Below are 18,846 nucleotides of genomic sequence, written 5' to 3' on the forward strand. Positions count from 1 at the left end.
ATATACTATTAAGAAAAACTGAGAAATATAATTTATGATGAAAAATGTATCAAATGCTTGTGTATTTACCGAAGCACATAAAAAGCCCTGTATGTTAAGACAACTTTAGAACAATTTTCATAGAAAGGAAGAATTCAAGAGACATGATGACATAAAACCAAAGTAGTAAAAATGTCTATCCTCACATTATTTTATCAGTTTAAAGGAATATCAATCAAGATCCTGATGGGCTCCTCTACAGAATTAGTATGAATAAAAATAATACAGAGAATATGACTGATATCAAGAGGCACAAAGAAAAAAATTAATTGATTGGGATATTGAGGAATTTACCCTCTCGGTATACATTTAATGTGAATGTGAAATCCCATACCCTCCATGATTCTGTAATATTTTATCAGACTTGAATATATAGCTGTTCTGTTATTGCCCCTTTCCCCCATGATATAAACCTTATTCATACTAGAGTGATTAAGCTGCACATTCTTCTCTTTTGCTTTATTATGATCCTGTGCTTTTCCTACAATAGGCCAAAGGCCTGGGCTCAATTCATAGGCCTTATAACTGTTCAGAACAACGTATCTTTATGCTAACCTTTGCTGAATCATTCTTGCATGCAGAACATTCATGCTAAAGGCAGCAACTCACGTCAGTGGCATGTCTGGCCATGGTAAGAACCAAGTTAGGGGATGAAGACACACTGGACTACTTACTTCACTCAGATGATACTATACTACTGACATCACCTCTATAAAGCAGTACTATATAAGGAGACTGCTTACAAGGCTAGAGGTCTTCAATTGCTAACCAGAGTCTGGCTTTATTGTGAGACCCGCCCTCTCTCAATAAAATTTCTTTTTGGCTTGGAGACTTGGTTTTTGCTTTTTGTGTCTTGGATAATAAATTTTCCTGACAGTAATAACTAGAAAAAATATCTTAGGAAGAAAGGAAGGGAAAAAAATGAGGACTAAATGGTAGAACCTGGTATTATGAGGAGTTTAATCAAGCCACAATTTTAAAAAATGGTGGTATTAGAAAATATTAAAAGTAGAGTAGTATTCAAATTCCACCTTTGACACTTAACAGCCATGTGACTGCGGGCTCTTGATTTTCAAATTTTATTTTTGCTAATAGCATAGTATTATTCTTTGCCATGAAGAATTGCACATTTGTTGACCTCCCAGTGAATATTTAGTATAAATTTCATTTGAGTTTGTTGAGTGCAACACATCATTGGAAACCAGCACTATTGTTATATAGGACTTTGCGTCTTAGGTTTCTCAACTGTCAGTCAAGTGTTGTTGGACTAGATCATCATAAATGTCCCTTTCCACTTGTAACATTCTGTGATCTGTGCTTTATGAATAATAAAGTAAAAATCTTTGGGAAAAAATAGTGTGTTTTTTTAAACACACTTAATTAGGGGTTCCTAACCTGGAATCAGAATTATTTTGATTCCCATTTGAATTTGGGATGGGGGAAAAATTATATATTCATTTTCACTAATCTTCTAACTGACATACAGTTTTTTCTTCAGTTATTTAAAAACATTACTCTGAGAAGGGGTCCAAAGAGTTCATCAGATTGCTGACACACACAAAAAGATTTAAATGCCCTTAATTTAGATCCATATTTTAGACAATATATTATAATAAATTCTAATTAAACATGAAATAATTAACTTTTAGAAAACAATACATAATACTCCTCAATTGGAGAGAAGAATTTGTATTAAATGGGAGTAAAACTGAACAGTCCCATTTTTTAAAAATCAAGTAGTGGTTGTGAGAATGAGCAGACCTGCAAAAAAGAAAAAAAAACATGTGTTTTTATATATATGTATATAGATATACATATATATATGTATATATAAACTATAGAAGAACTACAAAGAATATGAATCAAGGGCGTCATCAAGGAATTTTATGACAGGAAGAGAAGGTGGACTGTCACCTGGTCAAAGTGAGGGGATAAAAGGTAGATAACCATAAGTGCTTTACTGATATCCTCATAGTGTTGGGGAAAAGTGAGGAGGGCTACTAACTTAACTAGCATGTTGGATGGAGGACCACCTGTGGAAAAGTTCTGGAAGAAAATGGATGAATATTGCACAAGATGAACAAGACAAATAGGTTTTTACCTGTACTTTTGTAGGTGAATGGGGATCCAAATAATGAGATCATTACTCCACTTTTGTTTTGTTTTGTTTGTTTTGTTTGAGAAATATTTGGAATACTGGAATACTATAAAAATTGTTCAGAGTGGAGCAAGCTGAAATTTACCATTGTTGTAAGTTCTAAGAACTCCTTTCCAACCAGATCTAGGTAGCTAAAGGAAGATGACTAGGATAGGTGGTTGGCACAGTAATGAGAGTCTGGGTCTTAGAGTGAGGAAGACCTTAGTTTGAATCCCATCTTAGACATGTGCTGTGGGCAAGTCACTTAACCTCTGATTCAGTTTCCTTATCTTACAAATGAGGAAAATAACAACACCCAGGGTTATTGTGAGGATCAAATGAGAATCACTGGCAAAGTGAAGAGCATTTCATTGGAGTATAAACTTGAAAAAATATGCATGTGTAAATACAGTTTGAGGATGGCATGTTGAATATTTGATGTATTAGCATATTTTAAACAAAAATATAGGCAACATTGCACAAAAATGAAATCCGCACAGTATATAGTTTCATCCAAATAAAATTGTTGTAGCATATATACCATTAAGATATCAAATTCCTAAACAGTAGGATTTGGAAATAAAACAACTGATCCATAACCCTCTGAGGAGGGGTTTGCATGCAGTAAAAGAAAGAGGGAGAGGTATTATATTGCCTTACATGCCCTTTATTTGCTAGTCTGTTTCTTTTTTTTTTTGAGCTGTCTATACCTATCGTCTCCATTTTCATTAATCCACTATCACTTTATTCAAACAACTTTTCTTTCTAACACACTTTCCCTTAAAGAAACCACTTTTACATCATTTATCAGTTGTGTTAAGTGCCAAGTCTGCATATCCAAACCTTTGTTCTCTCCTGATTATTTATCTTGTGTATCATTTTTAAACATTTTTTCTTGAGTCTTTTCAAAACTTAACCAAAACTAAGCATATCTCATCATTCAGTTACTCACATCACACTCATAACTCCTAAACATTTATGCATTTATTTGCATCTGTACAGCTGTATTTAGTGTTTACATTACTATTGTGTTACTGTGTATTCTCATTTATTTGTATCTTATTTTCTACAGTCTAGTATATATTCTCTGATGGCAAAGACTTTGTAACTTTTTCAACTTCCAAGTCCTTACAATAATTAGAGTTACAAATTATATTTGTATATAGTTGTTGACCATCAGAAGATAAAATACTGTTTTGTAATAGAGAAACTATTAGAGGAGTTTTCTCAAAGGATAATATACCATAATAATGGCTTGTTTTTTCAGTGAATTATCCTTTTTTAAAATAAAGACTATCCCTTTTTAAATTTACAGGCAATATGATTTCACTTTCTTCTGGTATAAAATGGGGTGGTTGTAATATATGGTCCTTTAAGATCCCTTCCAACTCTGAATCCATGATCTTATAACACAGTGGAAAGAAAGGAGTGTTGGGCTTGGAGTCAGGAAGACGCAATCCTATCTATATCACTTAAACTGTATAATTCCAGACAAGTACCTCAAATAATTTCCTACAATTTATCTGATAAGTCATAGTTGGGTTTTGATCAGTGACTTTCTATTACCTCTAAGATTAAATATGGATTCCTTTGGTTAGCCTTTAAAATTCTTTGAAGGGGGCAGCTGGGTAGCTCAGTGGATTGAGAACCAGGCCTAGAGACGGGAGGTCCTAGGTTCAAATCCCGCCTCAGCCACTTCCTAGCTGTGTGACACTGGCAAGTCACTTGACCCCCATTGCCTAGCCCTTACCATTCTTCTGCCTTGGAGCCAATGCATAGTATTGACTCCAAGACGGAAGGTAAGGGTTTAAAAAAAAAATTCTTTGAAAACTGACCCCAGACCCAGTTGTCTATCCACTGTGCCTCTATATGAAGGCATATGAGTGAGCTCAACAAAACTTTAGTACAAAAGAAATTGAACAACCCCTCAAAGTTCTCAGTTTCAATGAATCTGACCTGGTGACTGTTTGGATGTTATTGTACTTACTGGGAAACTTAATTGTGAAAAACCATGAGCAAATAGGACTTTAGGGCTATAAACAGTGAATAAATATTTTTGAAGAAATATGACTGAGATGTAGAACTGAAATTTTCAAAAATTGATGTTACTGAGCAGTAATAAGAAAGGTAAAATTGATATGCCAGACTAAAAAAAAAATCTTTTTTTTTTTAACCTTTACCTTCTGCCGTAGAATCAATACTATGTATTAGTTCTAAGTGTTAACTTGGAAAAACCCAGATCCACTAAAGACCAAATCTTTAATAAGGTAAGAGACATGTTCATATAATATTCAGCCACCACAGAGTCAAGCATTTAAAAACCACACAGAACCAAGGCTTCTGAGACTTTGGGAACAGTGGCTCTGAGAATTCACCACCAAAGATGATTCTCCCAAGAGTAACAGAACTTAGTGGCATCATATGCCTTTTGGGGGGAACAAAGGGCAGGACAGAATGATTGACTAGCTCTACATTGTATACAAGCAAAGGAGGAGCCCAGGGCTTGACTTACAGGAAGAGGCTTTACACTAGCTACAAAAAGATGTTTCCAGCCAGGGGCTGAAATAGTTAATATACTACTTTATAAATAATATCTGATTTAACTGTTAGGTTCAAGTATGATGTTTAGGGCCAGTACTCTGGTTTGGGGAAGGGTAGCCAAGCTCAGGGCAGGCAGAGCCAGACCCTGAGCTAATAAACACAAATAATATATAAATACTGGGTCAGGTTGGATTTAATACATAAAGAAAAGGTGGAAAGGGGCTTTGGGGTTTTCCAATCTAATTTACTCTATCTATCCCCACCAGATCTAATAATCCCTGCAAAGATATTTCTTCTTAAAAATTCCCTATTCTATTTCTCCCCAACCCAAATCTACAATTCCTAATCTTAATTATTCCTCACTGGTCTGTGTAAAGATTTGCTAAGGCTAGGGGGAAGGTCTTAGATCCAAAAGGATCCCAACTTGATATCATGGCCTTGTAGCTAGATCCGGTTCACCAGGGATAGTCTTGATGTCAAACAGCAAAATAGGAACTCAGGAAAACTAGGGAAAGGATAGACTCCAAGTAAAATTACAGCTGACACCTCCAGAGGTTTTTTTCCAGAGATCCCCAACTGTCTTTCTTCCAGCCTAAACCCCTTCCAAAGTTCTAGAATCTTCATGCTGGTCTCATGCCACTTCCTAGCAAAATGTCACAACTTTCCTTAAAACAGTTCCCACCTTTACACAAAGTCACAAAATAGTGTTGCAAACAATATTTTGGCATTTGTGCACTAACAAGCTCATATCCCATCTAAACTTAAAATTCTTATCCAGAATAATAAACAACCTACACTCACCTATCATATCCTATCTAATACTACCTTACTCTAAGGATTTAAAACAAGGAAAGGATGAGGGAAAAAATTATCACTGAACAGTTAAAAAGTTCAAAATACGGGGGCAGCTGGGTAGCTCAGTGGATTGAGAGTCAGGCCTAGAGACAGGAGGTCCTAGGTTCAAATCCAGCCTCAGCCACTTCCTAGCTGTGTGACACTGGGCAAGTCACTTGACCCCCATTGCCTAGCCCTTACCACTCTTCTGCGTTGGAGCCATTACACAGTATTGACTCCAAGATGGAAGGTAAGGGCTTTAAAAAAAAAAAAGTTCAAAATACAAAGCAAACATGCAAAAGCAAAGTAAGCAAAAAACATCAAAATAGGAATATAAACATAAAACTTCATGCAAAATATTAAAGTCATAAAATGCTATTCTTATAAACTAATACAGAAAAATTTTATTACTATTGTAATGCATAAGTAGAAAACATAGAAATATTTTTGAAAAAGTACAATGAACACATTGCATACATTTTTACAAAAAGGTTAAAGCAATCCATCAATCTTACTTATGCAAACTACATTCAAAAAGTAGATGAAAGGGGCCACGGGGAGGGGGGGGGGGGCGGGGGGAGGTAGTTCAGTGGATTGAGAGTCAGGCCTAGAGACGGTCAGGTCCTGGGTTCAAATCTGGCCTCAAACACTTCCTAGCTGTATGACCCTGGGCAAATCACTTGACCCCTATTGCCCAGCCCTTACCACTCTTTTTTTTTTTAACTTTAAACATTATTTTATTTGGTCATTTCCATACATTATTCACTGGAAACAAAGATCATTTTCTTTTCCTCCCCGCCACCCCTCCCACCACCTTTCCCTCTCCCATAGCCAACGCACGATTTCACTGGTTATCACATGTGTTCTTGACTCAAACCCATTTCCCTGTTGGTGGTATTTGCATTAGAGTGTTCATTTAGAGTCTCTCCTCAGTCATATCCCCTCAACCCCTGTAGTCAAGCAGTTGCTTTTCATCGGTGTTTTTACTCCTACAGTTAATCCTCTGCTTGTGGATAGTATTTTTTAGATCCCTGCAGATTGTTCAGGGACATTGCATTGACACTAATGGAGAGGTCCATTACGTTCGATTGTACCACAGTGTATCAGTCTCTGTGTACAATGTTTTCCTGGTTCTGCTCCTCTCGCTCTGCATCAATTCCTGGAGGTTGTTCCAGTCTCCATGGAATTCCTCTACTTTATTATTCCTTTTAGCACAATAGTATTCCATCACCAACATATACCACAATTTGTTCAGCCATTCCCCAATTGAAGGGCATCCCCTCGTTTTCCAATTTTTGGCCACCACAAGGAGTGCAGCTATGAATATTCTTTTTTTTTTAATTTTATAGTATTTTATTTGATCATTTCCATGCATTATTCATTAAAGACAAAGATTATTTTCTTTTCCTCCCCTCACCCCCCCGTAGCCGACGCGTGATTCCACTGAGTATCACATGTGTTCTTGCTTCGAACCCATTGCCATGTTGTTAATATTTGCATTAGAGTGTTCGTTTAGAGTCTCTCCTCTGTCATGTCCCCTCAACCACTGTAGTCAGGCAGTTGTTTTTCCTCGGTGTTTCTACTCCCACAGTTTGTTCTTTGCTTATGGATAGTTTTTTCTCCTTGATCCCTGCAGATTGTTCAGGGACATTACACCGCCACTAATGGAGAAGTTCATTACGTTCGATTATACCACAGTGTGTTTGTCTCTGTGTACAACGTTCTCCTAGTTCTGCTCCTCTCGCTCTGCATCACTTCCTGGAGGTCGTTCCAGTCTCCATGGAATTCCTCCACTTTATTATTCCTTTTTGCACAATAGTATTCCATCACCAACATATACCACAATTTGTTCAGCCATTTCGCAATTGATGGGCATCCCCTCGTTTTCCAATTTTTGGCCACCACAAAGAGCGCAGCTATGAATCTTTTTGTACAAGTCTTTTTGTCCATTATCTCTTTGGGGTACAGACCCAGCAGTGCTATGGCTCCCTTACCACTCTTCTGCCTTGGAGCCAATACACAGTATTGACTCCAAGAAGGAAGATAAGGGTTTAAAAAAAAAGTAGATGAAAATTTAACACAATCTTATTCTAAATTAATTGTTATTCCTATTACACAAAACTGAACTTTTATATAAAACTGTGTATCTTCTTATCCTGTGTAAACTATAATTACATATGCAATTTTATGAATGCATACACACGACACATACAATATATACATGTATGCTACATATGCCTATACATACACCATATTTACATACATGTTACACACATTCACTATAATGCAATTTTTAACCCTAAGTATAATACACACTACATTTATTTATATATCTAGTTACATATTTATGTGATATGTAATCTGTAATATGTCATGTGATATGCAATGAATGTTATGTATGGTGCAATGTGTTTTGTAATGTATTAAGTTCCTTACCTTATCTTATCAACCCTAAATTCTAAACTAACTGTAGACTTATCTTAATAAATTCTTCTAAAACTAACCCTATCTACTTAAACTATTACTATTCTAAACTATCTAAAATCTAATCTAAATCCTATACTAAATAACTATTCATTTAGTAACTATCTTATAACTAATTATAACATTGTTAGTAACTACCTATTCATTAATTCACTACTTAAACTAATATATATTCTAATCCTGTTTATATTTTTATTGTGTTGTTTATGCTATGTTATGTTACTGTTGCATGCAATGTACCTACCAAAACTTCACATTTTCCATCTTCTTATCTTGTTTTAAGAAATCTCTTCCTCTCTCAGAGTTCATGGTAGTAATATGTACTGTTGAATGTATTATGAAACTATGCTATGTTACATTATACATTACCCAAATTCTTAAATTATTAGTCCATCAATCACTTGATCCTCATTAAAACTTTTCTTTATGTCTTTATCTGCTTATTAGCTAGAAGTCTTTCAGTCTTTGCACAGTGTCTATCAGTTTCTCTGAATCCTTCTTTACAACAGCGATCCTTCCATACAAATGTCATCTTCCACTGGAATGGTCCTCTCCTTACTGATCTGTTTGACTACAGACTCTATTTGACTGATGAAATCTCAGCTTTCCACCAATGCTGCTTCTTCTCCTTTTTATTCAATTTCTACATTATCATGATCAATTCTGTGAGCTAATTTTATAAGCCAACAGTGTAACCAAGAATCTCTTCCTAATACTTTCACTGATGTTGGTGAGACTAATACTGTAGTATATGGACCAACCCAACTCTCTTGTGTTGCTGATTTTTGAAAAAATTTTTCACATATACCATGTCACCTGGTTGAAAATTATGAAGAGAATAATCCAATGGACTAGATTGGATCAATACTTCCATATCATGAAGTTCTCTAAGCTGTTGTAAAGCACTTAAGTATGAAGCAATTTGACAATCTCCTCCTAAGAGAGATGTATAAACAGCCATACAAGTTTTTGTTTGCAATGGAGCATGTCCAAAGAGCATCTTATAAGATGATACATGCAGATCTGCTCTTGGTCTTGTATGCAGGTAAAATAAAGCTATGAGAAGAATATCCAGCCATCTTAGATGAGTTTCAGCACAAATTTTCCCCACCATAGTCTTGAGTTCCCTGTTCAAATGCTCCACTTGACCTGAACTTTGTGGATAATAAGGAACATGATATTTAGGTGTTATTCCTAGATTCTCATAGACTCTTTTTCAGAATATCTTGTGTAAAATGAGATCCTTTATCAGAATATATGGTAATTGGAACACTAAACCTAGGAATAATGTTTCTAAGCAACATTTTCACCACAAAGCTAGCTGTATTAGTATTAGATGGAAAATCTTCAGGCCATTTTGTTAATCTATCGAGAATTAAAAGACAGAATTTGTATCTTCCAGCTTTTAGCATACTTATATAATCAATTTGTAAACTCTCAAATGGACAATATGCCAAAGGTCTACCACCTAAACATTTCTTTCTGAATGCATCTTGACTGAATTTTTGGCAAACAGAGCAACTACTACAGATCTTATTTGCAACAATACTTATTCCTGGTGCTACCCATTGTCTTTTTACAAAATCTACTACAGCTTGGGTACCAAAATGACTGTTTCTATGAATAGCTTGACACAAAAAGGTATAAAAATCTTTTGATAACAGTGGTTTTCCGGTGTCTGCAACCTGTATTCCATGTTCTTTCCTTGCTCCAAACTTCTCCTTCCATTTCTGTACTTCTGAGTTGACATAAGCTTTTTCTAAGTCATCAGACTCTATAGTTGACAAATTCATAACATATACTGGAACATTTTGAGCTTTATGCTTTGCAGTGATATCAGCTCTATGGTTTCCTTTAGAGATTGAGTCTTTACCACTTCTGTAATGAATTACTGCTAGCTGTTTCGGTTTCTGGATAGCATCCAACAACTCAGTTATTATTTCTGCATGTGAAATTGGTTTTCCTGATGCCACAATAAAACTTTGCTGTTTCCAGATCTTTCCTGTTGCATGACATACTGAAAAAGCATACCAAGAATCTGTATAAATATTTGCACATTACCATTAGCTAGAAGACAGACTTGCTTCAACTCTATTAACTCTGCAGGTAATGAGTCATACCACAGTGTTTCAAATTATGTAACTACTCTAGCTCCAGTACAAGGAATTCCATTACACAAATATGAAGAACCATCAGTGAATAATATCAAGTCTGGATTTTCAATAGGAGTGTCTTTTAGATCTATTCTAGGCACTACTATTTCTATACACTCACATAATGGTACACCATTCTTTGGTAAATCAGGAAGAAATGTAGCTGGATTTAATAAACTCCACCTCCTCAACTGGATGTTCTCACCACCCAGGAGAATAATTTCATATTTTGATATTCTTTGATCTGAATAAGCCTGAGTATGAAATTTCCTCATTAGTGCTTCTATTTGATGTGAACAATATAGTCAATGGACATCCCAAAACTAAATCTGCTGACTTCTGAACTAACACAGCAGCAGCTACACCCCTTAGGTAAGGAAATGTAACAGCAGCTATTGGATCAAGCTGACAACTATAATAACCAATTGGACGATAACTCTGTCCCATTTTTATATTTTATACATCTTGAACCCTCTAATAACACAAAACCTAGCTATTGCACTCCAGACAAAACCCACTGTAATTTTGCCTTGGAGATTTTATGCCCATGCTTATATAATTCTATCAAAGGAATCTTTCTATCTCTAAGACACTTTTGCATTTGGGGACACAAGAAGGATATCATCCACAAAATGCACCAATTTACTCTCTTTGAATTGTATACTTTTAAGATCTCTATTTAGAATTTGTGACAATTGGCTGGGTGAACCTGTGAACCCTTGAAGTAATGAGTTCAGGTCCACTGTGTCTTTCCCCTGTAAAAATGGAGATTTGAACCCCAGACTTCAATCCCCAGAAGTCCTTGCTAGCTCCCAGAATTCTCTTTGCAGTCCCCTTTGGCATGAAAGTATACATACAAATAAATGTTCGATCAACCACACCCAAAGTTCATTCTAGATCTTCTTGTGCAGCTTGTGGTCTGGAGGCTTCTTTGTGGTGTCTTCTCCAACAGTTCAATTCCTGGATTCAGAGAGGTAGCATCTTTCTTTATCTAAAATTTTTCTTAAAAGGAATTTAAACTTTGCAATATAAGTAATATTTTTTACATTTCCCCATTTTGAGGGTGATTGAAAAACAAAGGGATCACTTAGGGATGCATGTCTGAGTTATGAGGTATATGAATAAATGGGCAAGAGAAATTAAAAAGACATCAGAAAAATCCAAATAAAAAAGAAAATTTCTGGATGAAAGCATAGACTATCAAAGTCTTATGTGTAAAAATTCTAAGTAAAGGAAAAATAAATCTATAACAGATCCTTGTATCCACACTCTTCATGAAAATACTTACAGACAAGTATCGAAGGTTGGTTATCATCCTGGCTCCCTCTATCCCTGAGAATGAAGGTAAAATCAGACCAGGGAATGACAATTCTCTATTAAAATAAAAATCTGGTCCTTTCCTCTCTCCTATAGTATGGCAACTTCCTGTAGCCTTGGCTGCAAATGGGTAAGTGAAAATTACTGCATTCTGTCCTACAGGCTTGTGGGATTAGAAATTACTTAACTGGACCCTATTACAGGGGCCTGTGAGAAATTTATTCTTGCTTTCTCAAAAATTTTTATACATAGATTTTGATATTTTGATACTGATTTTGAATTCTTCTTTACAATAAATGTAAATAAAAGAGTTTAAATTTTTCCCTTAATTTTTTCCCTTTTTCTTTTTTCTTTTGTTTTCATTTTCGTTTTTGTTTTTCTTTTGAATTAACTCATGCACCGCCATAACTAAACCTTGCATCCTCAGCTAGACTGAGTATTTTTTCAACTCTTTCTTCAGGGGGGATTATATTTTCATAAAATCCAAGATTTAAATTTTGTTCGATATAGATCTTCAGAGAAGAAGCTTGCTAACTAACTAAATCCAGAGAATGAACTGTTTGCAGAAAGATACCTAAACCCTTACACTACAGGAAGATCAGAAATGAATGTTGGGGTGCGGTTGATTGAACATTTATTTTGAATGTACACTCTTATGCCAAAGGGGACTTCCCCCAATTGGTTTTTGTCAATGCACCAAGCAAAACATTGGTCTTGCTACCTCTCTCTCTCTCTCTCCTCTATTTCCCCTTATCTACAACTATTGTAGTTTTCCTCTTAGATTTGAACCCCAGACTTCAATCCACAGAAGTCCTTGCTAGCTCCCAGAATTCTCTCTAATCTCCCTGATTGCGAGATCACAAATTATTATTTAAAGGAGCTCTCCGCCTACTGGGCTCTCTTCCTACTTCCCCTTCAGAGTACACGCAGCTCTACCTAGCAGGCAAGATGTGAGTGGTTGTGAATGGGCTCTCTGGGCCTAGACACGTGCTTCCTTATTTTGTATTTTCTTTATTTTTTAATCTTAAATAAACCTCTAAAAAATATAATACTTTTAGCAGAGAAACTAATTTTTATCTGCCACAATTTGGCAATTTTAATCTTAACATCCCACATGAAAGCAAAGATCTTTTGAGAATCCTCATGAATTGGAATTGATACAAAAGCTGAGCATAAGTCTACCATAGTGAAATATCTTGCCTGACTTGGAATGGAAGGAATTATAGCAGCTCGACTTGGTACAACAAGATGAGTTTTGATTACATAGTCATTTACTGCTCTTAAGTCCTGTATAAAACAATACGTAGGTTTCCCATTCAATTCTCATCCAATTTTGGCTTTTTAATAGGAAGAATAGGAGTATTAAATTCTGAAAAGCAAGGTATTATGATCCCTTGTTGGATTAAGGATTCTATGATTGGTCTTATTCCCTCAATTGCTTCGTTAGTCAAGAGATATTGAGGTACATAAGGAACTGGTCTTTCCTTAGTCCTCATTCTGACTGGAGCAGCTGATTTCAATAAACCTACATTTGTAGACTCTTTTGCCCAAAGACCCTTAGGGATACCCTCAGGTATTGGATAAATTGAACCTAAGTCACCCTCTGTACTTACTGAATCTAAGAAAAGCAATGGAAAGGCTTTCAGAGATTCTTCTGTTAGATGTAATGAAATATCACCAGTTTCAGTACAGTGGATCATTGCCCTCAATTTACATAATAAATTTCTACACAAAAGATTCAATGGTCATTCTGGCATACAAAGAAATGCATGTTCCACAGATAAAGGAACTAAAGTAATCATTTTTTGTTGTAATTTAGCTACTTTTTGAGGTTTACCAGTAGCATCTATTTCTTTCATTGTACCAACAGCTCTATAATTCTCAGGAAAACTTTGCAAAACTGATTTACTCGCTCCAGTATCAACCAGAAGATCATAAATCTGGTCTCCAATAGTAACAGACAAATGTGGTTCTGTGCTATTTGGTTGCTAGAATATCTCCAACATTGGAGCTAACACAGTAACATCAGTAGAAAGCTCAGTTGTTTCCTTTTCATCCAAACACACATCTTCTTGAATTGCATGAGATTCCCAGGTTTTTACATCTTTAACACCTACATCAGATTTACCACTACTCTCATTACTCTCATTACCCTCTACCTTAATTTCATTGTTCCCAATTACAATCATGTTTTCCTTATGTATTTCACATTCTTCATTATTTTCTATAATTACACAATCATTAGAATTTTCAGTTATTTTTACATCACAGTTTTCTTTTTCTACATTCATTAACACCAATTACATTATCCTTTGTTTTAATTACATTATTCATATTTACTTTATTCACATCACATTTAATATCATCCTTAAATTCATTTTTTAGTACTTGAGAACTCCAGGTACACCTTCATAATGAACATGCCCCTTTGTTCTGATCACCCTTATGTCCACTAACCACTTGGCTATATTTAGGTCTTGCTCCAGATTTTACCTGCTCTTGGATCGTGTTCAGATCTGGTCCTTGAGCTCCCTGACAACAAACATTTGTGCTTCCATTATTCTGTCTTTGATAATTACTTTGATTATTACTATTACTATTATTATTATTCCAGCCATTATTATTTCTCCATCCATTATTATTGTATTATATATTATACCCATTATTCCTAGTAATTTGTCTTGAAAATTGTCCTCTGTATCTACAATCTCTAATTAGATGTCTTACATCATTACAAAGAAAACATCTCTAAACTTCAGATCTCCTTTCCCGTGATATATATTGATTACTTGGTTGCACACGATCTTAATGATGCCACAGCTCTTATTTCTTTAATTTCACTATCTTTGGCCTTACTTTCTGCATCCTTTAATTTCCTTCTTAAGTCCTCAATTATAGAATCTTTATCATCATTTGGTTTATCTCTATTCACTGTAAATACATAGGTACTTTCCTTCTCAGATCTTCTAAACTCAGCAATTCCCAGTGTGGGCAATTATTTTTGAAAAACTTTTTTACTACTGAATAGGCATTGTTTACAAAAAATCTCTTGATGTGGGTAATGGTTTCTTCTGCCAAAACATCTAGGCCTAGTTGTAATTCTGCAGCCTCAGTCAATCTATCTAGAAAACCTGCCAGAGTCTTACCTAAATTTTGCTTGATTTTTTCAAATTTAGACCATGCATCCAGTTTACCGGAGTTTCTTTTCATAACCTCTAGAAATGCTCTCCTAGCCTGCTTTAATGCTCTATAATTCGGGAGGGAGTTCAGGTCTTTTTTTTCATAATGTTCCGGGCCTGGGGTTAAGGGAGGATTGTTCCTAGTCTTCTCAATAACTTGAGTCACTTCCCTCTTTGTAAATAATTCCTCCATCAAGAGAAAAAAATCTGCATAGTCTCGATCATAAATTCTTATTGCTCATTTAAATTCTAGGATCATTTTTGCTAGCTCATCTGAAAATCCAAGAGTCCTATGATTTATCACATCAAGTTCCACTGCTGTAAATTGTTTATGGGTTTTGAGATGGATGTAACACCGCATTAGGAGAAATAAATGGAATGTCCCTCAATGGCAACAAATTTGCAGGATTCTTCTTTAAGTCCTCATTTTCCTTATCTAGTCTACTAGGTGTCTTAACTTTATCATCATTTCCTTCAGCATTTGTACCTCCAATTATTGTTATATTCATCAAAGCACAATTGTTGCTCTTTCCATTTATCAGATTTTCTTTAAATCTTTTCTCCATTGGATCTATTTGTACTTGCATCTTTGTTATCATTTGTTTCAGTTCTGAATCACTGAACATTTAACCATAGCCTTGATCTTATACAATATCATTTTAACCACTTGCTTTCCTTACAGTAAGGCTGGATTACTGGGTTAATATAGATAAACTTTTAAAACAAAACAAAGATACCTAAGGCTTGACTACTAATCTTATCTAAACTGGGATAATTAACTACCTCAAAATATGTTTGGTTCTGAGGTAAGCTCATCAGGTCAGTCAGGTGCTTCCCCTAAAGCAATTTGACAAGAGGAAAACTTGGATTTTCTAGAAATAGATTTGACTCAATGCAGAAGAGCAGTAAGGGCTAGGCAATAGGGGCTTAAGTGACTTGTCCAGGGTCACACAGCTAGGAAGGGCCTGAGGCCAGGTTTGAACCTATGACCTTCTGATGTCTAGGTCTGGCTCTCAATCCACTGAGCTACCCAACCCCCCCCCCTCCCATTCTAACTTTTTAAGATGAAAATAAAGGAACCCATAATCTTTTTGTTAAGCAAGCTAAGGATAGATGGAATTTGCAATTTGATTCATTAAAATGCATATTATGATAGCTAGCCCAACAAAGTTACTTACAGTGTTTAACCATTGTGTTGTGTAGATACCAGTGATATTGAGAATAACTACTTAAAGAGTTTTGTGTAACCTTTTTAAGAGTGCCTTTTTAAAGGGAAGTAACCGGAAAAGTTTTTTTTTTTTTTAAATATCGATCACTTTGAAGTAGGCCAATCTTGCCCCTTAAAATTATATCAAAGCCAGAATAGAAATTGAGCTATTTGGCCAAAATTGTTCAGTAAAAAACTCAGGATTAAGAGAAGCATTAAGAAATTTACTCTTTGGCCCTAAAAGTAAATATAACCTCTCCCTCTACCCACAATTGTATTAAAAATTGAGGTTGATAAATGGATACAGAGACTGGAAACATCCTTCCCTCCTCCCCTCTATATTTTTTCCCTCGTCCTCTAAGACCATAGACTCTTGTCAATCAGCCTATCAAAAAACATTTATTAAGTGTCTCTTGTGTTCCAGGTATTGACTACTAGGGATACAAATATGAATTAGATAAATCCACTTCTCAAGGAGCTTATGTTCTACTGGGAGGTAAAACATTTGAAGAGTAAAAATTACTGCCTAGATACAAAATAATGAGAAGTTTTGCAAAGCCCCTTTGTAAAAGTGCTTATCAATGGGGAAAATTAGAAAAAGTCCTTCTAAGGAGATAACACTTGAACTAAGTATGGAAGGGAATTCAGAGTTCAAAAGAGTGAGGAGGTAAAGACTTCTGGGAAGGGAGACAGGTCAGGCACACACACATAGCCAGGTAAATGTTATGTACAAGAAAGAGCCAGGAGGTCAGTTTGGCTGGAGAGTGCATTGGAGGGGAAGTAGTGTAATCACCTGGAAAAATTATCTATGATATTTGTGAAGAGCTTTAATGCAAAACTGGCATTTGTTATCTTATTCTAAATACCTTCAGGCACTGTTGTGGAGAACCACTATAAGGATTCTTGTTTTGGGGAAGTGTGATAACATGGTCAGACCTGTATTTTAGGAATGTTATGGCAGTTGCCAGTAGAATGGTTTGATCCAAATGAGAGGTATAAAAGGCTGGATTAGGGTGGGTCTTGTGTAAATAGAAAGGACCTAAGGAATGTTGAGATGGTAGAATCCTTCAGATTTGGCAAACTGTTGAATGGGAGTGAGGGAGATTTGAAATAATTCAGATGGAAGTACACTAAGAACTTAATCCACTTCTGAAGAATCAGGTCTCAAGGGGAGTGAAGTGATTTGCCCATGGTTACCACAGGTAGTAAATGATACAAGCCTTTTTTTTTTTTTTTACAAACCCTTACCTTCCATCTTAGAATCAATAAGGCAGAAGACTGGTAAAGGCTAGGCAGTGGGAGTTAAGTGACTTGCCCAGGTTCACACAGCTAGGAAGTGTCTGAGGCCAGATTTTAACCCAAAACCTCCCGTCTCTGGGTCTGGGTCTCAACCCAGCTCAGCTGTCACTCAGCTGCCCCCCTTGACACCAAATCTGGTGCTTTTTTTTGTTCCATACTTTCTGCCTTTTATTCCTTGACACCTTTGCTAAAAATAAAGGCCAAGAAAGTCTGGACTCAGATACTTCCTTGCTGTGTGACCTGTGTGACACTTAACCCCCATTGTCTAGCCAGGGAAGGGCTTAAAAAAAAAATTTTTTTTTAAATTACTCATTTATTATCTCATGATGAAAAAATTCTCATTTAGCAGGAAAGTTGGTCCAATATTAAAGTCCTTGTTGCCTTTGTTTCTTATTCCTTTTTTAAGCTCTTATCTGCCTCTCTTGTAGCATATATAGTATGAGAATAGAAAGCAATATTTTCAAACTCTTGAAAAATACTTGCATTAGACCTTGTTAGTGCATTACTCAGCTCTGAATAAGCTGTATTGGGTTTAATTAACAGTGTATTGAGAACCAGGCCTAGAGATGGGAAGTCCTGGGTTCAAATATGGACTTCATCAAATGGAGAAAGATTTTTTTCTGAAATTTTTTTCATCTTTATGTGCTCATCTTTTTTTTCTCAACAGCTGCTGGCCAAGAAGTGAATATTTCTTTGGTTTCTTTTGTGAATAGATGTCTTGAACATATAGAGCTTTTGGAATGAATTTGGGATTGTAGTTCTATTGGGATCTTAATGATTAATCAACTTTTTCCTTAAAATACAACTTGTTCTTTATCTCTATTTTTTTCTATTTTTAAAAAAAACAGGCTGCAGATACTTTGGCTGTCAGGCAGAAAAGAAGAATTTATGATATTACCAATGTTTTGGAAGGAATTGATTTAATTGAAAAAAAGTCCAAAAATAGCATCCAGTGGAAGTAAGTGATAGATAATTGTTATATTCTGAAATTTTTACTCTTCTCATGCATTTTCAAAATCCCACATTCCTTAACTTGTTGTGAACTACTCTCTAACATCATCCTTTCATTCTGGTCAGACTTTGACCTTCAAATATAATGTTCATAATCCTGCCTTTGTCTTGACAAATACCATTCACACAATTCAGAATGCCCCTTCTCCATCTCTTAATTCTTCATCATCTTTCAAGACCAAAATAAAGTTCTACCTATGAAGACTTTCCTGACTATTAGAGCTTATGGTAATCTTTTCTACTTCTTTCTGTAGCATATATTTTTTGTCTTGCTCATTTAACATTTAGATAAGTACACCCTGATCAGTGGCAGAATGGTGTGGTACAAAGAGAGCCAATCTCTAGATGAACTAGGTACAGATTCTACTTTGAATACATTGGCTGAATGACTTGGGGGCAATTCACTTAAGATTATAAATTGTAAAGTAGTTGCCAATTTGCATTGGAAGAGGGAGGATGCTCCCTAAGGAACTACCTACATCAAAGAAATCTGAGGTCAAGATAAAAAGTACTTCCTAATACTGTTTTTAGGTGTATATGATTTAAGGTTTATAAACTCCTTAGAAGGAACTTCTGTATTATCCACCTTAAGCATAGTAAGTTCTCAATAAATACATAATTGATGGATTCCATGAAATCACAGGT

The 18,846-nt window shown here is 35.5% G+C and overlaps 1 protein-coding gene across 5 annotated transcripts in view; it reads left to right on the forward strand.

Moving 5' to 3' along the window:
* The window catches only part of E2F5 (E2F transcription factor 5), a 51,458-nt gene that overhangs the window by 11,469 nt on the left and 21,143 nt on the right, over nucleotides 1-18,846 (forward strand). For all 5 annotated transcript variants that reach the window (XR_008917760.1, XR_001628648.2, XM_016431447.2 and 2 more), the window contains exon 2: nucleotides 18,039-18,148. Coding sequence is in view for 3 of the 5 variants with exons in the window: in XM_016431447.2 (XP_016286933.1) it covers nucleotides 18,039-18,148 (110 nt within the window). In the remaining 2 variants the exon portion in view is untranslated. The remainder of the gene's footprint in view (nucleotides 1-18,038; nucleotides 18,149-18,846) is intronic.

This window comes from Monodelphis domestica, chromosome 3 (assembly GCF_027887165.1).
Source record: "Monodelphis domestica isolate mMonDom1 chromosome 3, mMonDom1.pri, whole genome shotgun sequence".
In the NCBI taxonomy this organism is placed as follows: domain Eukaryota; kingdom Metazoa; phylum Chordata; class Mammalia; order Didelphimorphia; family Didelphidae; genus Monodelphis; species Monodelphis domestica.